At 47.6% G+C, this 22,603-nt stretch overlaps 1 protein-coding gene across 3 annotated transcripts in view; it reads left to right on the top strand.

Annotated features, from left to right (window-relative positions):
- The window catches only part of OTUD5 (OTU deubiquitinase 5), a 731,936-nt gene that overhangs the window by 571,274 nt on the left and 138,059 nt on the right, over window positions 1-22,603 (top strand). For all 3 annotated transcript variants that reach the window (XM_069645483.1, XM_069645484.1, XM_069645485.1), the window contains exon 7: window positions 16,272-16,479. In XM_069645483.1, coding sequence (XP_069501584.1) covers window positions 16,272-16,479 — 208 coding nt within the window. The remainder of the gene's footprint in view (window positions 1-16,271; window positions 16,480-22,603) is intronic.

Raw genomic sequence — 22,603 nt, 5'->3', positions numbered from 1 at the left:
AATTTGCAATTGAGAGAGCCCACCGTGCACTTACAGCGAAGCCCAGGCCTGGCGCTCCTCCTCGCCCGATAATAGCCAGGGTCTTAAACTTTCGCGACCGGGATACCCTTCTCAGGGCGGCGAGAGTCAAGGGAGACCTTTTGTTGGGCGCAGCCAGAATCCACCTATACCCGGACTTCTCGATGGCGGTCCAACGCGAGCGCAAATCCTTCCTGGCGGTGAAGAGACGATTGCGCGACCTCCAGGTCAAATACGCTATGCTATATCCCGCCAAACTCCGAATTGAGCATGCGAACCGAGTATATTTCTTCACGCTACCGGAGGAAGCCTCTAAGTTTATGGATGAACATTTTCCCGGCTAAACTACACTTACATTAATCCCTGCCTTTGCCTGGGACTTGGTTCATTGGCCCACACTCTCCACTTTTAGACAAACGCGACATGCTCTTATTGTGGAATCGGCACTACGTAGTCCTAACCCAACCCCGGTTGGTCTCACAGCGTGCCACCAATCCTGGTGGCGTCATTGCAGGAGCTCCTGGGCCCGGGGGATGCCGCCTGCCTCTTCCAGTGGACACTGTGTCTGAAAATGTGCATGTCCTTGTTTTTTCTCTATGCGATGCATCTGTTGTTGTGGGTTGTGAACCTCCGTAGTAACCCCTATTAATCCCGTTAAATTGGTTCATTATGGACGGTCATGCCTGCCTCCCCCCCCCCCCCCGCGGGGCCATCCCCATATGTGTCCCGCCTTTATTGCCAGGCATTATGTTTATCCTCAAATTGCCTTATGGTACGGAGCTCCGCCGTCAGGCCGACTCACAGGCCCCCCAGGCGTTGATGCCATTGTATTGGATTTGGTTTGTTGTCTTTGGGGTTTTCATCTCTCCGATTGGGGGAGGGATGTGGGTGGGGGTGGGGGGTAGGGGAGTTTATGTTAAAAAAGGCTTGGTAATTGCGGAGAAGGTAGAGTTCAGAGCACCAGGGGATCTATGTCACCACGGTCCTGACAACAACGGGGTCCACTTTTGGGGGGCACTGTTCCATCCACCTGTGTTTTTCTATGTCTGCTTCGGGGGCGTCGGGTGAGGAAACCCTTACGTTCCTGAGTTGGAACGTGCGGGGGCTGGGGAACTTCAAGAAAATGAGACTACTACAGCTTCAGGCTGAACGACATGGGACTAAGATCCTGTTTCTTCAGGAGACACATGCGGTAACTGAGCACTGTGAGAAGTTTGCTAAAGTATGGGGACCACAGAGGTACTATACCTCCTACTCCACACAAAGCCGGGGGGTTATGACCCTAATTCATAAGAGTATCAGATATAACCCCATAGCCACGACAATAGACCCTCTGGGCAGATTCGTTTTGCTTCATGGCATATTGCAGAATAGGGAAGTGATCCTACTTAATATCTATGGTCCCAACATCGATGATCCCGAATTTTTCATACATCTTGCGTCCCTTCTGGATGGATTCCCGTTGGTCCCTATTCTCTGGGGGGGCGACTTTAACACAATATTTGATGTGGATCTCGATAGATCTGGCTCTCGTCCCCGTCACCTCACCAAGGCCGCATATGCTACACTTTCTTCACTTCCCCGCCTGGCCCTATTTGATGCATGGAGGCTTCTTTACCCCGACTCCCGCACCTTCTCCTTCTATTCCTCGGTGCATGATTCCTTTTCCCGCATTGATAGATGGCTAGTCTGATATATTCATAAGAAGCATTTCAAACTTGTCGATTCTCCCCAGGACTCTTTCCGACCATTCACCAGTGACAATTACCCTATCCTGGGGCTCGGATCACGACCGTACTAGACACTGGAGGATGAAACCACTCTCCCTCCTCGACCCGGTCTTCAGTTCTGAATTGGAGTCGGCTATTGAGGAGTTCTTTGAGATCAACTCTGGTTCCATCTCATCACAGGCCACCCTCTGGGAAACTTTTAAAGCCTACATCAGAGGCATCGCCCTCTCTAAAGAAAATGGCATCCTCAGGACCATCCGTAGGGAGATCGCCGTGAGCGAAGCCACACTGTCCGAGCTGGAGGCCCAATATTCATTAAATCAAACTCCTGAGACCCTTGCCTCGATCGGCACGGAGCTAGACACCTTCCGCGCTCTTGCGGATCGCGAGCAGAGATTTCTCGATAACCCTGGGCTGGTGAGGGTGAACGCCCGTCTCGTCTACTGGCTAGGCTTCTCCGCCGTGAGTTTGGTGCCCCTCCCATTCCTGGCGTTGAGAGACCTGACGGATCCCTAGCCACCTCCCCTGGTGATATTAATTCCGAATTCCTCTCCTTTTATCAATCCCTGTATGCTAACGCAGATAAAGCCTCCATAGCTGAAATAGATGTCTTTCTGGACAAGCTACCCCTGTCGGTTCTTTCTCCCGATACCATCGAAGCCCTTGAGGGCCCATTTACTTCCTTGGAACTCTCGGAGGCCATAGATTCCCTCTCATCAGGCAAATCCCCGGGATCTGACGGTATACCGGTTGAGTTCTATAAACGGTTTAAGACTTTGCTACTCCCTCGTTTGGTCGCGCTCTGGGAGGAATCGTTGTTGGCAGGTCAGCTCCCCCCCACGCTCCGCGAAGCCACTATTACCGTCTTGTTAAAACCGGGTAAATCCCCCACTCAATGCGGTTCTTATCGTCCACTCTCGCTAATCAATTGCGACGTCAAGATTTATGCTAAGTTACTGGCTTTACGCCTGGCCCCCTTCATGCCACATATCATTCATCCTGACCAGGCGGGGTTTATTCCGGGTCGCTCTACCTCCCTGAATCTGAGGCGCCTTTTTAATGTTATAAGCAGGGTGAGTCCGGACGTCCACGCAGTGGCCGCCACCCTCGATATGCAAAAAGCCTTTGATTCCGTCTCATGGAGTTATCTGTGGCGAGTACTCAACAAATGCAAATTCGGCCCCACATTTCTTTCCTGGGTCAAGCTACTATATTCAAACCCAGTGGCCAGGGTTCGCACCGAGGACCGTTGCTCTTCTCTTTTCCAGATAGCCAGAGGTACTAGACAGGGTTGTCCCTTCTCTCCATTAATATTTGCCGTGGCGATGGAACCGTTCGCGGACATGCTTCGCCAATTTCATTCCCATAGAGGCCTGCGCACCGACGGGGTCTCGGATATAGTTTCCCTATATGCTGACGACGCTTTACTCTTTATTCGTTCTCCTGAGGTCAACCTTGCCCCAATTCTGGAGGATGTTGTCCTCTTCGGCCGTATTTCTGGCCTGACGGTTAACTGCACTAAATCAACTCTTTTCCCGCTCACCCCCAGCACACTCCCCCCTCCCGATACTCTTGGATTCACGTGGGCCCAATCTGAGGTTACATACCTAGGTGTAGTGGTGTCGCGACACTTTGATCGGGTTCTCGAGAAGAATTATCTAGTATACCTTACAAATCTTACGCAAAAGATTCAGGGTTGGAACAACCTCCCTATTTCACTGGCAGGGAGGGTAGGAATACTGAAGATGGTGGTACTCCCTCAGCTATTGTATAGATTCGCCAATATCCCACAATGGCCGGGAGGTGAGTTCTTTCAGACATTGACACGAACCCTCAACACCTTCCTCTGGCACTCCGGTGCAGTCCGCCTTAAGTGCAAGACTCTTGCTTCACCGATGGAGTTGGGTGGCTTCGGTGCACCCGACTTTCTCAAGTACTGGCTGGCAGCCCAGCTCCAACACATTGCACATTGGTTCAACATATCTGACCCCCCTCCCCATGTCAGGCTAGAAAGATTATCGGTTGGTGACCGCGATATTAGATCCCTGGTGATCACACTTATCCCAATGGAATCAGGCTCATTAGACCCGGTGAGGTGCACATCTCTGGCTTTATCCAAAACTTGGCAATTACTGGGCACCACCCATCCCTTTCATGGTAATTTCCCGATCTGGAACTTTCTCCCGGGAATCCCACAGGTTCCCCCTTCGGTTGTTCGCACATGGGCTGGGGCAGGATTTGAACTGCTCCGAGACATATTTGTAGATGGTAATTTCATAGAATGGCCTGACCTCCCTCCGCCCCTCAGACAGCGTCCCTCGGTATGGCTTCAATATTCATCCCTCCGTAGAGTCCTCAAACATAAGTACCCTTGCTTCCCAGCATTGCCGCCGGATGAACTAGCGATCACTGAATTGACCTCACCTTGCCCAATGAGGGGAAAAACTTCCAGACTATACACCTTGATACAATCCAGATCGTCCCCTTCGTTTTCTAAACTAAAGCTTGCTTGGGAGTCAGACCTTGGTGTGGAAATGACCGAAGACCGGTGGTCCCATATGTGCTCACGTATTCAGAGGGTCTCCTTCAACTCCCGATTTAAACTAATTCAATTTAAGCTACTCCACAGATACCATTATACCCCAACCAGACTACACCGTATGTCGAATAATTCCTCCCCTAGATGCCCTAGGTGTGGCTTTGATGGAGCCGGCTACTTCCACATGATATGGTCATGCCCCCGCCTTACCCAATTTTGGGACGCTGTTTGCTCCACCATCTCGTCTGTTCTTGACCACCCCATCCCCCCTACCCCAATGAAATGCCTATTCCATGACTTTCCCGACCTCCACCAAGATTCTAGGAGACTGGCTGGCCTCTGTATGCTTCTGGCTGTTCGGGCGATACTACTCTGTTGGCTTCGACCTACCACTCCGACACATGCAAAGTGGCTTAGAGCAGTCACTTGGGCTTCCGACACGGAGGAATCTTGGGCGGTACAACAGCCCGCCTGCTCTAGGCCCAGAGACATCTGGTTGAAGTTCCGATCATTTATGTCCTCTCCTGGCGCCGACTCAGGTCCTACATCCCCGGTGCCTTCCTCTTGTGGTCCCCCAGCTCTCCCCTGAATGGCCCTCTATTTGCACTGTTCTGCTGCTCCCCCTTGTTGACGAGGTGAACCCTCGACCTGTTCTAGGAGACTGTGTTGTATTAAGTTGTTTGATTTTACATGCTCTTGATGCTCACCTGTATCTGTCCTACCAAGCTAAATAAAAGTTTAAAAAGAAAAAAAAAAAAGGATCTATGGGGTGGTAATTCTCCTGCCACTTTCTCATCAAATACGTCCCAGAAATCTTTGTAACACTGGGGAAGTTGACCCACTACACCTCCAATTCCAGTCTCAGCCAGAAAACTAGACCCGGAATTACTTTGTTTTACCTCTTCCTCTAAGAGACTTCCTGAAAAGCAATTCTCTTTACAAAAATCGGATTGCATGTCAATTGTCCTAGCACTCCAATCAATTAGGGGATTATGGAGAGTAAGCCAAGGCATGCCCAAGATAATCTTCAACAAAGGGGCATCAATTAACTCAAACGAAATTATCTCTTTGTGACCTCCTGATAACTCCAAAGTTAAAGAACCAGTTCTATGAGTAATAGGACCAGAAGATAAACATGTACCATCAACAGCCCTAGCCTGCTCTATAACCTCCTTCAGAATAATTGGAATTCCCAACGATTTGGCCAGTCCCCAATCCATGAAATTCCCAGTCGCACCCGAGTCAATCATTACAGGACCATTTCCCTTACACTCCAAATCAAAAAATAAGGATACATTTATGGTTATATGAGGAACAGCTGTGTGCACCGTATTAGCGATCTGTTGTACCTTGATTGCTGAGGAAGAAGTCTTCTTGGGAGTGTAAGGACAGTTTCCTAAAAAGTGCCCACCTCTTCCACAGTATAAATAAAGATTATTATCTCTCCTCCTAGTCTTTTCCTCCACTGTTAACGGGCCTCTGATTCTTGGAGATGAATTATTCCCTTTGGGTTTACTCTCTATTTTAGGTCTATCTACTCTAAGTATAGACTTTACATCACTCTGACCATGACGTCTCTCTGCCTTCCTTTCACTCAAACGGAAGTCCAATTGAATAACCAAATCAATCAGACCTTCACAAGTAGGAGGGCGTTCAACTACTCCAGACAAAGCATCCTTTAACTCATCTCTAAGGCCCCGATAAAACAACAAGGCCTGTTTAACCTCGGGCCACTTGCTTTCTAACACAAGGGACTTAAATTGTGTTATATAAGCAATCAAGTCTCTATTACCTTGTTTTAATTCTAAAAGTTCACCATCTACTTCCAGAGATAACTGTCTTCTATCAAACATTTTTCGGAATATCTCTAAAAAACTGGTATAATTTTCTAAAACCGCACTCTTTTGACTCACCAACAACCCAGCCCAAGCAGATGCCTCCCCAGAAAGATATGACAACATAAATGTTATCTTAGAAGCATCCGATGGAAATAATTCTGGTCTACTCATAAAATGTAATTCACATTGTGTTAAGAACACCCTAAATCTCTTGGAATCCCCATGATAACGTTCTGGGGGCGCCAAAGGAACTGGCATAATTATACTCCTTACCCCTTCTGCCACTGAAGGCGCCCGTTGTATGTGTGGTAACTGATCTTCTCTTTCTAACTCAGGTGGAGAACCTGCGCCCCCTGAAACCTCATCCTCTCTCCTTTCTCCCCTCTGTTGAATTTGTGTAACTTTAACACTTAAGTCATCTACCTTTTGACTAAGTAAGGCATTTTCTTCCCGAGAAATTTTCAACTCCTCCCGTAACTCCCTAATCAAAGGTCCTAACATCTCCCTGGATTCGTCGGGGTTCATGACAGCTCGGGCGGACTAAATTATTGGCCTTTCATTCTGTCAGGCTGAGAGGTCCTGTATCCGCGGAAGCTGCTGAACCCCCGACAATCCCCCTGAGATGTATTTCCCAGAACTAGTTTTCAATACAGCTCTGTAAACTACACCCCAAAGGGAAAGGGGGAATGGGACAACAAAACAACACCAGGCAGACTGCGTCAAGGCTAATCAGTGCTGAACCTGCAGAGGATAAAGAATAACATATACACTTCCTTAATTCACTTACTTAACCTTATGAATGGGAAGACATTAATCCTTAACTAATAATTGAGAATCCTACCTGGTTCTTCTCTTGAAATTTCTTAGAGAAGCGGTTAAGAAGCTGAAAATCTCTTACTTGCGATATTTGAAATTCCCAGCAACTTCTTACATTAGGCAAAACTGGAAGTCTTAGTTCTTTGTCTTTTTTCCAACATGCACTGGTAGTTCAATTAGATTGTCTTTAAAATGTTCTTTCTTGTCATTTCAAAACTTTTCAAACTATTTATAATTATCTTGAGTCTTTGAATCCTTGAAGAAAGAGGAAACACGTGCTAACTGCACACGCAGGTTATTTCCATTAAAATTATCGATGAACTTCACATAGAAATCTTCCTGGTTGAAGAATACGCACAAACGGATGAAGACGCGCGATCAAAATAATCCACACGGGCAAAAAATCACACGCGCAATAGTCCACACGCGCAGTAATTCACACGCGCAATAGTCCACACGCGCAATAATGTTCTCCTGCGAGACACGCGAAATAAGAACACCCGCGCTATTGAGTTCAAACGCAACGAAGTGATTCTCACGCGAAAAAAATCACTCGCGATGGAAAAAACACACGCGCACTCACATGGCACGCGACGAACAGATTCTCGCGCTTTGTACACCCGCGCTAAAAATCACACGCGCTTTGTATTTCACACGCGCTTTGTACACCCGCGCTAAAAATCACACGCGCTTTGTATTTCACACGCGCTTAGTATTTCACACGCGCTTTGTACACCCGCGCTAAAAATCACATGCGCTTTGTATTTCACACGCGCTTTGTATTTCACACGCGCTTTGTACTTCACACGCGCTTTGTAGTTCTCACGCAGCGTATAGCTTTTCGCGCAAAGGATCACCCGCGCAATAAAACAAACGCGCGTTTAAAATGGCACGAGACCAACCTCTACTCGCGCTCGGAATACACACGCTAGAAAGCACGCGCTCACTTGAATACGCACGCGACAGTCAAAATCTCGCGCTAAGGAACACCGCACTGGAAACACAAGCGCACTCCGATATTTCAATAGTTTTAGTAGAAACACTACTTTTAACGAATTTTCAAGGAGAATGTTATTAGATTTACAGTAGAAATAAAGTCACTTATCTCCTGAGCGAATTCACAAAGATTTCCTGCTTTTCCTATCTTCAAAACGAATTCCTGCCAGCTGAAGACTTCTCCTGAACCCCCAAGAAAGTAGCCGCTCAACTGCTGAGATCTGAAGGATAAAATCCACCTTCCTAATACTAAAGCAGGAGCAGCCACTGAACACGTCCTCTCAGATGGGGTTTTGATGATGAAAGGCACAGAGTGACAGTTTAGAATGTTCATTGTTGTTCAGCATTGTCTTCTAGCCAATCAGAGCTGTCACTGTGAGGCTCCATCTTGCCTTGGGTCAGAACCAGGATTCTGAATCAACAAGTTAAGGCCTAACCAACTATAATGGAAAACTTCCCACCCACACAAAGCTAATCTGAAAAGGATAATAATAAAAAGGAAACTTGAATAAGAGAAGGAAACCTGACACACTATCCCTATCGTGACGTGTGTAGTACCCAAAATCCCTCACATGCCGAGGTCCCTCAGATTGTTTTTTTCCGCCCAGATATCTGGTCGCCCTATAGTGTAGCTCTTACTAGAGACATTGTTTATCTTTACCGAATTGTCGGTTTATTCCCCGTTAAGTCACTTTGCCAATAACAACTTCGACGAAGACTACGGGGGAATCGTCTATGGCTGTGGATTTCGGCGCCTAAGATCCAGCGGCCGGATTGTCCATGTGTCGGGCCCTCTGGCCGACCTGTACAGTAGGGAAAGTGGGATCGGGGAGGCCATATTGTCCTCCTTTTCCCCTCCTTTCTCTTTCGGTCTGGTCATCCTTCCCTTTTGCTATGGAAAGGACTCCTTTCAGATTCCTGCCCTAAGTGTAGGGTCAGATATCCTTGGAAGGACGAGCACAGGACGTGTAACGCCTGTCTTCCCCCTAAAGCACGACGAAAAGTGGTGTGCAAACTCCTTTGGCCCAAGACCCTTAAAGAGCAACGTGCAAAGCGGTGGCCCGCGTACGGCATGTCACGCGTGGAGCCCGCACCAGCCGAAAGTGACGGGGGTACTTCGGATGACCAAACGTCCAACGCGGATCTTATAGACCTTGAGATGGACACTTCTAGATCCGCCACGCCCATCCCCGACCCTTCCAGGCTCGACTCTGGTCTTGCTACATGGACCACACCCGGCGACAGGGGCGTACAAGCGCATCGCACTAAGCACACAACCCCTATGCCAATTTCGACACCTTCGTAGAAAAAGGCAAAAGCGGCAATGGGGCTGCCGAAATCTTTGCCGGTTCCCTCGGATCGCTCCGATCCAAGGCCTTCCTCGCATTCGCAGCAGCACATGGCGACTGGGCAACCAAGACAAACCAAGGGCGCTACTCCTAATCCTACACACTTCGAAAGTCGAGAGACCGACGCTTTGAGTTCCAGGGCCTCGGTAGGCCCAAAACCTACGACTAGGCCTCTACCCGGAAACCCATCCGCTAAACCTCCTGGTGGCACGGACGGTATTTCTACTGCCGACAAATCACCGGAGCCTTTGTCTCACGACGATTCGGCGACTATCCAAAGTAGCATCGGAAGAATCGCAGTGGCGGTAGGCCTTATTCCGGTCCCGCCAAAGGTTATGGGTCAATCCATTGAAAGGTTTTCGGTGGATTGGATTCCCGATTCCGATGGAACCTACGTAGATAGTCAAGAGACTCTCTCTATGTCATTTCTCTTTGCCCGTTTGGGTCCTTTAAATGGACTACAGAAAAGTTCAAGGGTTGTATGGATTGGCTAGAGTGGATTGTTGGTTCTTCTGATCATCCGCCCCCGAAAAGGGCTCGGTTAGACCTTAACCTTCAAATTCAAGTACATCAGTCTCAGGTTTTCCAACAAGAAGACATGATCCAGATGGATACTTATAGAGACATCTATAATGAAGTAGAGGAAGCTTCCTTTCTCCAACTATGAGGAGGATCAACCGGGTATGACGGACAACTGGGAGGAAATCCAGCAGGAAGGTGAAAACCCATGGACACAACAGGATCAAGACTCGGATATTTTGTGTTTGGATTCTCCTCCGTCCACCTCGGCTCGCCAGGCCTCCCCTGTGGATGACGAAATGGCTTTCAACTCAGTGTTGAAAAAGGCTGCAGAATTCTTCAAAATTGCCACTCAAGAGGCGGTACCGGAGCAGGATTTAGTGCAGGATATTATCAAAGAAAAACCTCCAGCGAGTCAATCCATCCCCCTCCTTAACTTTGTTAAGAGGCGGATAGCTCCCTCTTTGGTCACACCTGCTCAAACACGGGCAGTGAACCCAAGAGTCGAAAAATTATTTCGGCCTTCTCCTACCGACCCTCTGTATATCAAAGGGCACGCCATCCCAGACTCGCTGGTAGTGACTGCCACTCGAAAGAGGGCAGGGCTACCCCTTACCACGGGAGAATCACCACCGAACAAGGAGTCTAAAAGGTTATATGCCCTGGGCAAACGTGTCACATCAGCAGCTGCATACACCATTCGGGTTGCTAATAATACTACGTTATTAGCAAGCTATGCTGATGCCCAATGGAACTTACTCCAAGAAGGCCTCCAGGAGGTTCCTGAACTCGCCAGAACAAAGCTTCTCGCCATTGTTTCGGAGGGAAAACTGGTTAACCAGAATGTGGTGAAGAACACCCTGGACACTGCAGAAACAGCAGGCAGGTCTCTTGCACAAGGTACTCTTCTGAAAAGACACGCATGGCTGCGTACATCGGGCTTCAGACCTGAGACTCAGGCCTCCCTCATTAATAAATCCATTGAGGAGACTAACATCTTCAGGAAAGCAGTTGATGAAGCGTTGGAGACTGTGATGCTGGAAATGCATCGGAGGGACAGGGCCTCCGTATCCTTGTCCTTTACTGTTTTTTATCGTGTGTTCTGTCGTGTTTTCCACGCAGGAGTTCATGTGGGACTCCTGGCGGTGCAGCTCTCTCTCTCCTTTGGTTTGGTGAACGGACCCGTGGGATACCCTTATGGCACCCATGGGTAGGGGGTACAACCCTGCGCCCCTAGTGTATATTTTGGGCACCTGCGTGTAACCCACAGAGCACGGGCTGGTGGCAGCTCCGTGCTGAAATGACTGGTGCCCTGAGCGTCCTCCATTTTGGGATGCCCAGGCCCTGTCATTGGAATCTGTAGATTCCTGATGGAGACAAAATGGCCCCCATGGCCTCTTGCCTTCCATCACCTGTTACCCTGATCTTCCCGAAGTCCCGGGAAGCTCTGTCCCTTTCCCCTGACTGGCTGTTGAGGTGGAAGTTCCGTATATGGTAGTGTGGGGAAGTGCGGACCAGACTGGCTGGAGCCTTCTCAACGACCGTATGTTGTGGGTACGTCTGTGGGTGGGACCTGCGTGAATGGAGTGTGTGACGAAAATACATTCTATGTTGTGGCTGTCTAGTATCTGGTGGTTGACGCAATGGTTGAGACAGCCCTGCCCGAAACCGGTATGAATGCAGCTTGGAGTGTTGAATGGCTTGGTACTTGTCCCAATACCCAACTTGTTGTGAGTTTCTGGAGAGAAGTGAATGGCCTGAATACCTTGTGTGCCTGATTGGTTGCCTGCCTGCATGAACGCCCGTAGTCGTGATTGGATGCTTGAGTGCGACCCAGCGGAATGAATGCGAGATCAACAGTATATCTGGGGACCTCTCACTGCAAGGAATTATGTTCAGAAGCTGAAGTCCACTACGATGAGTAACTGGAGTGAAGCTTAACCTTGAGGCCTCCTGGACGAGAAGAATTGCTGTTGCTCTCCTTCGCAATCTGAAAGCTGCTGTACTTCAAGCACTGACCCAGAGAGGACCTGGTAAGGCACCCTCTTCCCGAGCTACGAGGGACCATCGTGCACAGCTGATCTTTGCCTAAGCTCCCTGGTAGACAGACCTTCGACAGGCTGCCGACCCAATACGGGGACTGCTGCGGAACTCCAAGGAGAAGCGCCCGGACTTGTCTGCCACTGCCGTCGACCGCTGTCGCCGACTGGAGCCGCCGTGCTCCTGTTGCCTAAGAACTTAATTGATCCCAGGACGCTCTCATCCACATCGTCGCCGCTGTATACTGCTGGAGAAGGCCTGACCGTCGACGCGCCGAGGAGCATCCGCCAGTGGGTTTCCCGCCACCCAAAGACCACAGACGCCGATGACTCGACGCCCTTGCTGGGCCACAGTTCTGCAACTCTTTGCGGTCCAGAACTATCGACACCGAGGTGCCCCGCACGCCTCTTCCTGGCAGGACGTTTACGCTTCCCCGTCAACAAGCACCGCTAGGAACCACCAAGTCCATGTCCCCTCCCATGTATCCCCGGTCGGGGGGGCAATTAACATCTTTCCTCAGGGCATGGGAGGGGATAACTTCCGACCAGTGGGTCTTAAAGACGGTCGCCCACGGTTATTGCATTGAATTCGCCCGACCTCCACAGTTCAGACCGCCGCGCTCACGGCGCCTTTCACCGGACCATCTAGAGATCCTGATACAAGAGGTGGAAACACTGCTGGGAAAGGACGCCATAGAAGCTGTCCCTATTCTTCAGGTAAACGAGGGTATTTATTCAGTGTACTTCTTTGTACCCAAAAAGGATCTCACCATGCGTCCTGTTCTGGATCTGCGCCCAGCGAACACGTTTATAAAACCCCAGAAGTTTTGCTTGGTAACACTGCAGGAGGTGATCCCATTGCTGAAACAGGGGGACTTCATGGCAACATTGGATATGAAAGATGCATACTTTCATATTTCTTTGTTGCCAGCGCACAGAAAATACCTAAGGCTCATGATCCAGGACAAACACTACCAGTTCAAAGTACTCCCCTTCGGCATCGCCTCGGCGCCAAGGGTGTTTACCAAAGTCCTGGCATTGGCAGCAGCACACCTGCGCAGACTATCAGTCCCAGTTTACCCTTACCTCGACAACTGGGTCATTACGGGGGACTCGTTCGACGCTTGTTTTGCGAGCACCCAAAAAACAGTAGCTCTTCCCTTCAGCCTGGGTTTTTCAATCAACGAAAAGAAATCCAGCTTAGTCCCCAGCCAAGTAAAACAATTTCTGGGAGCGCTAATTCGGACAGAAGACGGTCTTGTCTTCCCCTCCAGCGAGAGGGTTCAGAACATGCTCTCCGATTCCTCAATTTGTAGCCAGTCCGGAGGTGACGGTACGCAAAGCGATGCGTTTGCTAGGGATGATGGCGTCATGTATATACTTGGCCCCTACGCGCCGCTGCGCATGCGTCCCATGCAAGAGTGGCTCAACAGCCAGTGGTGTCAGGCCAGCAGACAATGGGAAGATCTGTTAGTTGTCTCGCCAGCCCTCGTTCTCTCTCTGCAGTGGTGGTGAAGAGAAAACCTCTTGAAGGGGAAGACATTCACCACCCCTGCTGTGGAAGCCACTCTCACAACACTCATCTCTCACGGGGTGGGAGGGCCTCACCTGCTTCAGCAGACAGCACACAGTGTGGTCCCCTCAAGTAGCGTCCAACCATATAAACTTACTGGAGCTACTAGCGGTGTTCAAAGCATTGAAAGCCTTTCAGGTGCAACTGCAAGGGAAGACAGTGCTGATCCTTACCGACAGCACTACAGCAATGTATTACCTGAACAAACAGGGGGCACTCACTCTCCAGGGCTATCCAAGCTGTCCCAAAACATTTGGATATGGGCTCTCAAACACAAGATGTTTTTGTTGTCCCAACATGTTCCAGGGGAACTCAATCATCTGGCAGATGTACTCAGCAGAGATTTTCCTCTGCCAGAAGAATACGAATGGCGGCTGCACGAAGACATTGTGTCCAACGTCTTCGCAGAATGGGGTTTCCCAGAGATCGACCTGTTCGATGCTCAGAAGAACGCCCAATGCCAGGACTACGCCTCAAGGTACCCCCAGAACCGATCCAAGGGGAACGGTCTCTGGATAACTTGGTCGGGGAAATTTGTCTATGCTCACCCGACTCCCCTTCTGAACAAGATAGTGCACAAGATTCACCAGGAACCAGTTACCATGATACTGGTGGCTCCCATGTGAGCCCGCCGACCATGGTTCACACACCGTATGGAAATGTCCCTCTCCACATCAGTCAAACTGTCCTGCCCGTACAACATGTTGTCTCAGGACAGGAGGGAGACCTTACACCTGTGCCCACATACTCTGAATTTAGCAGCCTGGCTCCTGAGATCATAGAGTTTGGACACTTGCAACTCCCTCAGAGATGCATGGACATACTCTGGGCAGCGAGAAAGCCTAATGCACGTTATTGCTATGCCAGCAAATGGAAAAGTTTTGTCATCTGGTGCAAATCCAAGGGTGTCAATCCCATCGTTTTCTCACCCTCACACATTGTGTTGTATCTAACCCACCTGTTGGACTCTGGGTTAGTCTTCAATTCCCTAAAGGTTCATCTGGCTGCTCTGTCAGCCTACACCACAGCAAAAAGTATTGTGGTGAAAGATACCAGTAATTAAAGCCTTTATGGAAGGGGTTAAGGGGATTTATCCTCCATCTCTCATCCTGCCCCTGGATGGGATCTGAATGTGGTGTTGACCAGGCTCATGGGAGCTCCCTTCGAGCCTATGCATAAAGCAAGTTTGAAAGATCTGACTTATAAGACAGCCTTCCTAGTGGCTATCACTTCTATCAGAAGGGTTAGCAAACTACAGGCTCTTTCTGTTTTAGACCCCTTTGTTACAGTCCACAAAGATAAGTTAGTTCTGCGCACACACCCCAGGTTTGCGCCGAAATGTATTTCAAAGTTCCATGTGAACCAGTCAATCGAACTACCCACGTTCTTCCAGAACCCTACTAACATGGCCGAAAGAAGCCTTCACACACTAGACATGCGCAGGGCAGTCATGTTTTACCTGGAAAGAACTAAACCACTGAGTAAAACTAAACAATTCTTTGTTTTTCAGTGGCAGCTGGTAGAGAAGGGGATCCTGTCTCTAAATCAGCGATCTCAAGGTGGATTGTCCAATGCATCACACTATGTTACACTTGCGAAGAGAGAACTGCCTTTCAAGCCTAGAGAACACTCTAATCGAGGCACTGGGGCATCCGTAGCATTCATTGCAAATGTTCCCCTTGAGTCCATTTGCAAAGCATCAACCTGGAGTTCTGTAAACACCTTTACAAAACACTATTGCCTAGACACTCATTCTAGGTCTGATTCTCAGGTGGGACAAGCAGTACTAAGACATCTTTTCTCTACTGTTCCTCCTCACAACCAACCTCCAACTCCGGGTACTGCTTGCTAGTCTATGCACAGCATGCGATTCTAAGCAGGTTAGCAAGCATCAGAAGACATGCATTACTCACAGTAATAGCATTTCTGATGATTGTATGTGCTTAGATTCACATGCGCCCTCCCTACCTCCCCGCTCAGGGTGGAAGGAACATAGGCATCTTACTACTTTTCTCTTTATGTACTCACTCACCATAGCCTTGGGCTCCCTCATGGCAGAAAAAATACAATTGGAGAGACCTCGGCGCGTGAGGGATTTTGGGTACTACACACGTCACAATAGGGATAGTGTTACAGACACGCATATGCCGACGTCCCCTTTCGGTTCCCGAAAAGCAAGATGCAATACTCAGCGGTTACCACTGGATGTTGGACCATATGCACAGCATGTGAATCTAAGCACATATAATCATCAGAAATGCTATTACGTTGAGTAATGCATGTCATACTGACGTCACCTCCGGGTGCTGGAACATGTGTAACATATGAATGAATTACTCACCTGCTTTATTGTTCACTTTTTTAATTGAATCCTACCTTGGGATTAATGTTACAGCTACGGCTGCTTTTTAAAGAATGCCATAGATATCTGTGTATAATTAATTTATTATAATTTTAAATGTTTAATTGGATACTTGCATTTACTAGTTTCATTGCACAGCTCTACAGCTCACATTACCCCTCTTATAATGAGCCTGGCTGCTCAGTCACACTACCAACTTGTGTAGTACATGCCTATATTAAAAGGTGGGTTACCTAATACCAAGGAGATGTCTTGTGTAGTCCCACACCAGTTGGACTGCACTAATTCTTACCTAACATTAACCAACCTTCTGAGATTTCAGCGCATATTTCAGAAAATGCACCACCAAACTAGTATGTGTTTGTATTGGGTTCTTTTAGGAATGTTTTGCCTGATGTTGGTCTGAGGTTCGTTGGACCGCGTACAGTGGTTCAGTAGTGCAAATGTAATCTTTCCATTAATTTTTTTCTTTCTTTTGATATTTGTCTGCAGCCAAGGAAGGCCACAGCCACCTGCAGTTCTGCAACTGCAGCTGCTTCGAGTGGGTTCGAAGAGTGGAGTAGTCGGTCCCCAAGACAGAGAAGCTCAGCAGCTTCTCCCGAGCACCCTGATTTTCACAGCGACTTACCTTTAAAGCCTCCCTCACCAGGAACAGTGGCTGCCCTAGCACTTACCAAACCGCCTTCGCCGTGCGCTCCAGGTGAGCTTAATATGAAACATTGTGCCATGCTGGTTAGTCATGATTTGACCAAGAGCTGTGAACACTCACCCCCCCTACCCCCCCCACCCCTCCAGTGGTTAAACAAATGTATTGTACCTCTTCTGCTCTTATCCTGCCATTAAAACAGTGCTGTTTTAGTCTCTCTAATTTCTTTAGAAACTATACGTTTTTTAGTTGCTTACAGTTTTTGCCAACTGAATACATTATTCCAATGTCTTTTGCTATATAAATTGCATTTTGTCTAGCACACAAATCCAACATAGTTTGATATATCTAAAGCTACATTAGCTGAACATTGATTATTGGTACATACTACAGGAAGCCTTCTCATTAATCATTTATACTGATAGACTTGCTGTTGCAAAAGGTATTTGGCTTTTTTATTGGGATTTTGTTCAATACAAACAGGCACAGTACTGGGCCATATCCTTGATAGTATTTCATGTCCTGTCAGGTGCACAGTAGACGTTAAGTGTGTCTAAGCAGTGATGAAAGTTAAAGCATCCTTTTGTCCTTTAAAAAAAAAAAAACACAACTTGACTGTGCCCAACAAAGCAGCAGTGCATGGGTCTAGGTCACAATGTTGTCTGAGCCAATAATGGGAATGATTTCTCTGCCGCCTTCCCCCAGATCCCATCCTCACTTTCTGATAAGTGTGATTATATATTTGTCATTTCGCTTCCCCAGCATGGACCTTAAAATGCTTCAGAGGCCTTACCCTGTTCTTAGAAGTTGTCACCATGTCATTTACTCTATCCATGACCACCCTCCATTCTTTTTGAGGGAATGAGTGGACCACCTCACAATACCTCCAGATCTCATGACTACAGCAAACGCCATGGGAAGAAGGGCTTCCCATACCAGTTGGTAGTTCATTGCGCCCCATATAACTAGTGGAATCAGTCACAGATGCAGTGGAATCCTTTTCCATAGCATCTGATAGTTTGGCCATACCCTGTTCCGAGAAATTCAGTGCCACCCGGCATTACTTGATCATGTGGAAGAAAGTTTCCAACACGCTGCAACAGCAAAGGAATCTAGGGTCAGCACGCCTGGACTCTGAAACGCGGTTATTTCGGAAACCTGGTCCATAAAACAAGCACATTAGAAACGCAATACAGAAACAATTTATGATAAGGGGGAGGGGTGGGGTTTCCTGGATACCTTGTGTTTTTATTATTTTGAAAAATAAAAATGTCCACGCTGTTTGCGTTTTAGTGATAAGTGCAGGATTTATTCATCAATTGTGGTGCAGGCTCATGGTCCCAATTGTGGTCACCCGACATGTGTTTCGGCCTCGTGGGTCTCTATCAAGGCTGATGCAAGTTTAAAGTTACACACATTTTCAACAGTGTTTGTTTTGGCGATATTTGTGAGTGATATGTGTGCAAGTGCAAAAGTGGTAACATTATATTGGTAGTGAGTATGGAGAACGTGCACAGTAACTATTTTCCATTAGGCACATATTACATTTTGGTACATGTGATTATGACAATTCAGTGGTCAGAAAAAAGGGGGAAGAAAAGGGCGCGGAGGAAGGAGAGTACTAGGTTAATGAAGTACAGATGGAACGGAGCATGTATGGTAGGTTTGGTGGGGGGTGTCCTCTTCCCTAATAATAGTTATATCTTGTCCCGTGTGGGGTCCTGTATCAAATGAGTCAGTCCTGTATATCACAGCTGGGTTCCCATTGGGACCTGTAAGCAGAGATTGGCATTTTTAATCTAGGTCCTGGGGGATATTTCGTTTGAGAGAGGAACTTTTTTAGAACTTGATTTTGTTTAATCTTGCCTATTCTCTTGGGTGTGGAATAATCTATCTGGAGTGGATGTGGGGTTGGTGTGGGAGTGCCTGAGCGGGTGCTCCGTGGATCTGATCCTGGGAAGGGTAGTCCTGTTATTTCTACCTCAGGGGTGGCCTGTGCTGTGGTTGGGTGTCCTTTACCCATGACTGGTCTGCCTCTGTGCGATCCTAGTATCAGGTGGCTGTCCTAAGGAATTGTCCCTCGCAATTAATAAGGACGGTGAAAAGCAGATTTACGTATATGGCCCAATCTAGGTTGCGGGTTGCCACGGGTGAGTGGCGTGACCGGTTGCGGCATCGGAGACCAGGCCCAGTGATGGTGACGTGGGATGACTCAGTTGCTGCCACGAAGCTCCTGTTTGGGGAACCAGGTGTTTGGTGTGTGCGGGCTATGATATGATAGGTTATTTATAACGTGCTTAATACCCAGAGGTTTCTAAGCGCGGACCCGGGGATCGAACCTGTGTTGCTCCGTGTCCTCTTGCTTCCAAGGTGAGCACCTTGCCCCAGAGCTGTCCTCCCGAACCAATCCCACATTAATGCTGGTACTGGTGGTTGCGTGAGGTTTGGCGTGGTGAGTGCGGGCTTTCCTGCATCCACGATGTTGGAGTTTACGTCCCGTGGGTGTTTGGGGGACCGCTGTCGCGGCGCCTCGACAGGGGCAAGCTTACCTGGTTTCAATTTGGCATGGCGCTTATGCATCCTCAGTATGTCTGCCGTGTAGGTTTCGGCGCAGATGTCTGTTATATGGAGGTAGGTTGCTCGTGCACATGCGTCTGATTGAGACAATGCTCTTAGTCTGCCATGGGCAATAAGGCGATATGTTGTGTCCTGTGATGGGAGGATATGGTTTGTTTGTGCAGGTTACGGTGGTGGAGGAAATCTCATTATTATTTTAGCTCTCACGACGATTAGAGAATAAGTCTTTCCTTGTCATGGGAAAATCCCTCGTTCTGCGCGAGGGCAGCAGTGCGGTAGCACTGTGTCCACTGGTTGAGAGGATTAGCTATGTTGTGCAGTGTGCAAGTGATGTGAATAAAGATAGTGAGCGCATCTCATGATATGCCTCGCTGTTGCGACAAGGTGTTTTCATTTCATACTGGACCCATTGTTGTGGCACATAGGTTGGGTGGTCATGCAATGCAAAGGAAAAGCGGTCCATCTTATTAGGTATGTCTCACTATCGTGATGGATTTTGGGTGTGTTCTGTACCTATATGCTGGAGCGATCATGTGGTTGGGTAGTGGCCTGTCGTCCTGGGGGCGTTCCTCTGTCCTGGTCTTGATCATGGTCTAACTGCTGTTGTGCTGGTGCTAGCATGGGGCTGGGGAAAGGGGGAGTTGGTGGGCATACCGGGAGAGATGAAGGGTGTTCAAGGATGTTTCAAAAGACAACATTGTATTCATGATCAGTGTTAAGGCCATTTTTTTACACATCCTGTAACGACAAATTAATCTTGATGCTTCTTGTCGTAGTTTCTGCATTCCGTTTCCTCCTCTTGTTCCAATCTTGATTGTTCGTAGGCCAATGAATCATATCTGGCTCTTGTCCTCCATTTGATGTTGTTGCCTGTGGTTTGTCAAGGGTAGTTTTGGATCCTGTGAGTGGATGCTGTTCAGGTGCTCCCTCATTCTCTCGCGTCCTTCTCAGATGGTGCCATCTATCTGCATAGATCACATATTTAGTTCTGCAGTTTAAGTGCTCAGTAATTTTAAACTGTGGACAGCCTTTGAAGGTGGCAATTTGGTTTTGTATGGCATATTTGCACATTGAGCATGTGCCACACTTTGTGAACCCAATTGGCGCATATGCACGGAGCCAATCTTTGGCAGTTGTTTTTCTGTGCCAAAAATGATGAACTCAAAATGTTGCGCAATGTTGGCGCTCTACTGAAGAATGGACTTGGATATGGCTTGAGCCAGGGTCTGATATGTTCATCCATCATTAGTAGTTCCCAATGTTTTGTTTGGATTTTTGTACCTTGTGGCTGTCTGTTGTATTGGATTACAAATCTTATTGAGGTGTCTCTGCTTGTTGTTTTTTCTTTTGGTGTGAAGTGTTTTCCTTGGCATGGAGTGTTTTGTTTTTTGCATTTGAAAGGTTCAACGGGGATATTGATATTTTGTTTCTATCGCGCTCGTACACAAGTGTTTCATAGCGCGACGAGGCAAGGCAAGGGAGGGGAACAGGGGAGAACAAAACGGCGATCTTACTAGGCCCAGTGACATTGAGAACGCGCAAGTGCATGGGAGAGGGGGAGGGGAAAAGTGCATTGAAGGGGGAGAAGTGGAAAGTTTGAAGCAGAGGAAAAACAGATAAATAACAATAAATAATAAAGGCAACAAACGGTGGTAGTGCAGCCAGCAATTTGCAAGTGCTAGGTTTAAGGCAGCAGACAGGATAGGTCTGATAAGTGCATGAAGAAAAAGGGGGTGCTGTATGGGTACAGATATAGACCCCAGTGCAAGGGGTGACCCGGAGGCAGTGCGGGAGGGTGGCAGGATGAGCAGGTACCTGGGCCCAAAAGACAGGGTGGCCAGGTGCACGGTGCCAAGAGAGAACAGATCAGCAGGGGAGAGGGGGAGCGAAGGCAGAAGAAAAGAGGAGGGTCTTGAGGTACTTCCGGAACCAGAGATGGTTCTCCTCAAGTTTTAGAGTGGCAAGGAGGCTGTTCCAGGGGGAGGCCCCAGCCGAAGACCGAGATCTACCCCCAGCTCGTTTCTTTGGGAAACGACTTACCCTGAGGGAGTTAGACGTAGAGGAGCAAAGAGCTCGAGAGGAGGTATTTGTGAAGGGATAGCTGAAGGGATTTTGGACCCAGGCCCCAGAAAGCCTTGTGGACAATGGAGAGGGTTTTAAATTTAACTGAGGCGAGTATCCTCTGTTATGAAACCTGTGGTCTAGTAGGTTGCATTCTTCTTCAAAGTATTCCTCAGTATTGCAGTTGCATCTGGCTCTGATATATTCCCCTTGTGGGATGTTTTGGATGACACTTTTCCTGTGTCAGCTGCTTGCATGGAGCACTGGGTTAACTTCAGTGGGTTTACTGTATGTTTTAGTAGTTAGTTTATTCTCATGTACCATTATTGTTAGGTCAATCTTGACCTAACAATATTATTATATTATTATATTATTAAATTATTGTTAGTCAATCTTGGTGGCACTGACGTGGCTTGTGAGTTCTATTCCGAATGTATTGGCATAGAGATTACATACAAACTCACTCAGTTGTTAGGATGATCCTTTCCATATTAGGATGATGACGTCAATGTAGCGGAACCACTGGACTATTCGTTCTGTGAATCTGATTGGTCATTACATGTTTCCTTTCGTATGCGTGCATTAAGCAATTTGCTAGCGCTGGCACATAGCTTGCACCCATTGCTATTCCCCTTGTTTGCTTGTAATATTCTCCATTGAAGATGAATAGATTGTCTATTGAGAATTTCAGGAATTATTTCGTCATTTCTGATTGGTCATAGTATGAGGCTGATTTGTTTGCTGGTAGGAATCCCAAACTTTTGATGGCTAGTTCATGATCTATGGACATGTACAATGCTGTTACATCCAGGGTAGCCAATAGGAATCCTGGTTCCCATTGGATTTCTGATAGTATTTTTAGTGTATCCACAAGAGTCTTTCTAGTACGTTGGTATTGTAACAAGTGGCTGGATGACATTGTTCACATATATCTTGCTAGTGGTTCTGAGTGTCCTCCTATTCCACTAATTATTGGTCTTCCTTCTGGTATAGTTCGAATGGTTTATGTATTTTGGGCAGGAAAGAGCGTTGGCATGGTGTGGTAGGTGATCCTAAGGTAGTTGAATTAATCATCTGTGATGAGGCCTTTGGCTTGGTAGTGTTTCAAAAGCCGTTCATGTTCTGCCACCATCTTCGCTTGCGGATTGCTCTTGAGTTTGGTATAACTGGCCGGTATGCACAGGTGGTTCTCTGCCATTTTTATGTAGACCTCTTTGTTCATTATTACAATATTTCTGCCTTTATCAGCTTCTTTTATTATAATAGTATCTTCGTTGCGTAGTTGTTTCAAGGTGGCGATTTCAGTTTTGGTGATATCTTGGTTGCTGTAATTATGGTCTCTTTGGTCTTCTAATTTGTGCAGTTCATTGATAACCGCTTGTTGGAATGTGTCAATGTAATTCTCTGCGAACAGCTGAGGTGTGAATTTTGATTTATTTTTCAATTTCCGGATATTCATAGCCACATTTTCTATTGCGAGTTCTGCAATAGTTTTTTTTTTTTTTTTTTTTTTTTTTTAACTGATGGCATTTTCTTTGTC

This window comes from Ambystoma mexicanum, chromosome 2p (assembly GCF_040938575.1).
Source record: "Ambystoma mexicanum isolate Mex_15411 chromosome 2p, UKY_AmexF1_1, whole genome shotgun sequence".
NCBI classification, from domain to species: domain Eukaryota; kingdom Metazoa; phylum Chordata; class Amphibia; order Caudata; family Ambystomatidae; genus Ambystoma; species Ambystoma mexicanum.
The sequence above is the reverse complement of the archived record's forward strand: the minus strand, read 5'-3'. Positions and strand labels throughout refer to the sequence as shown.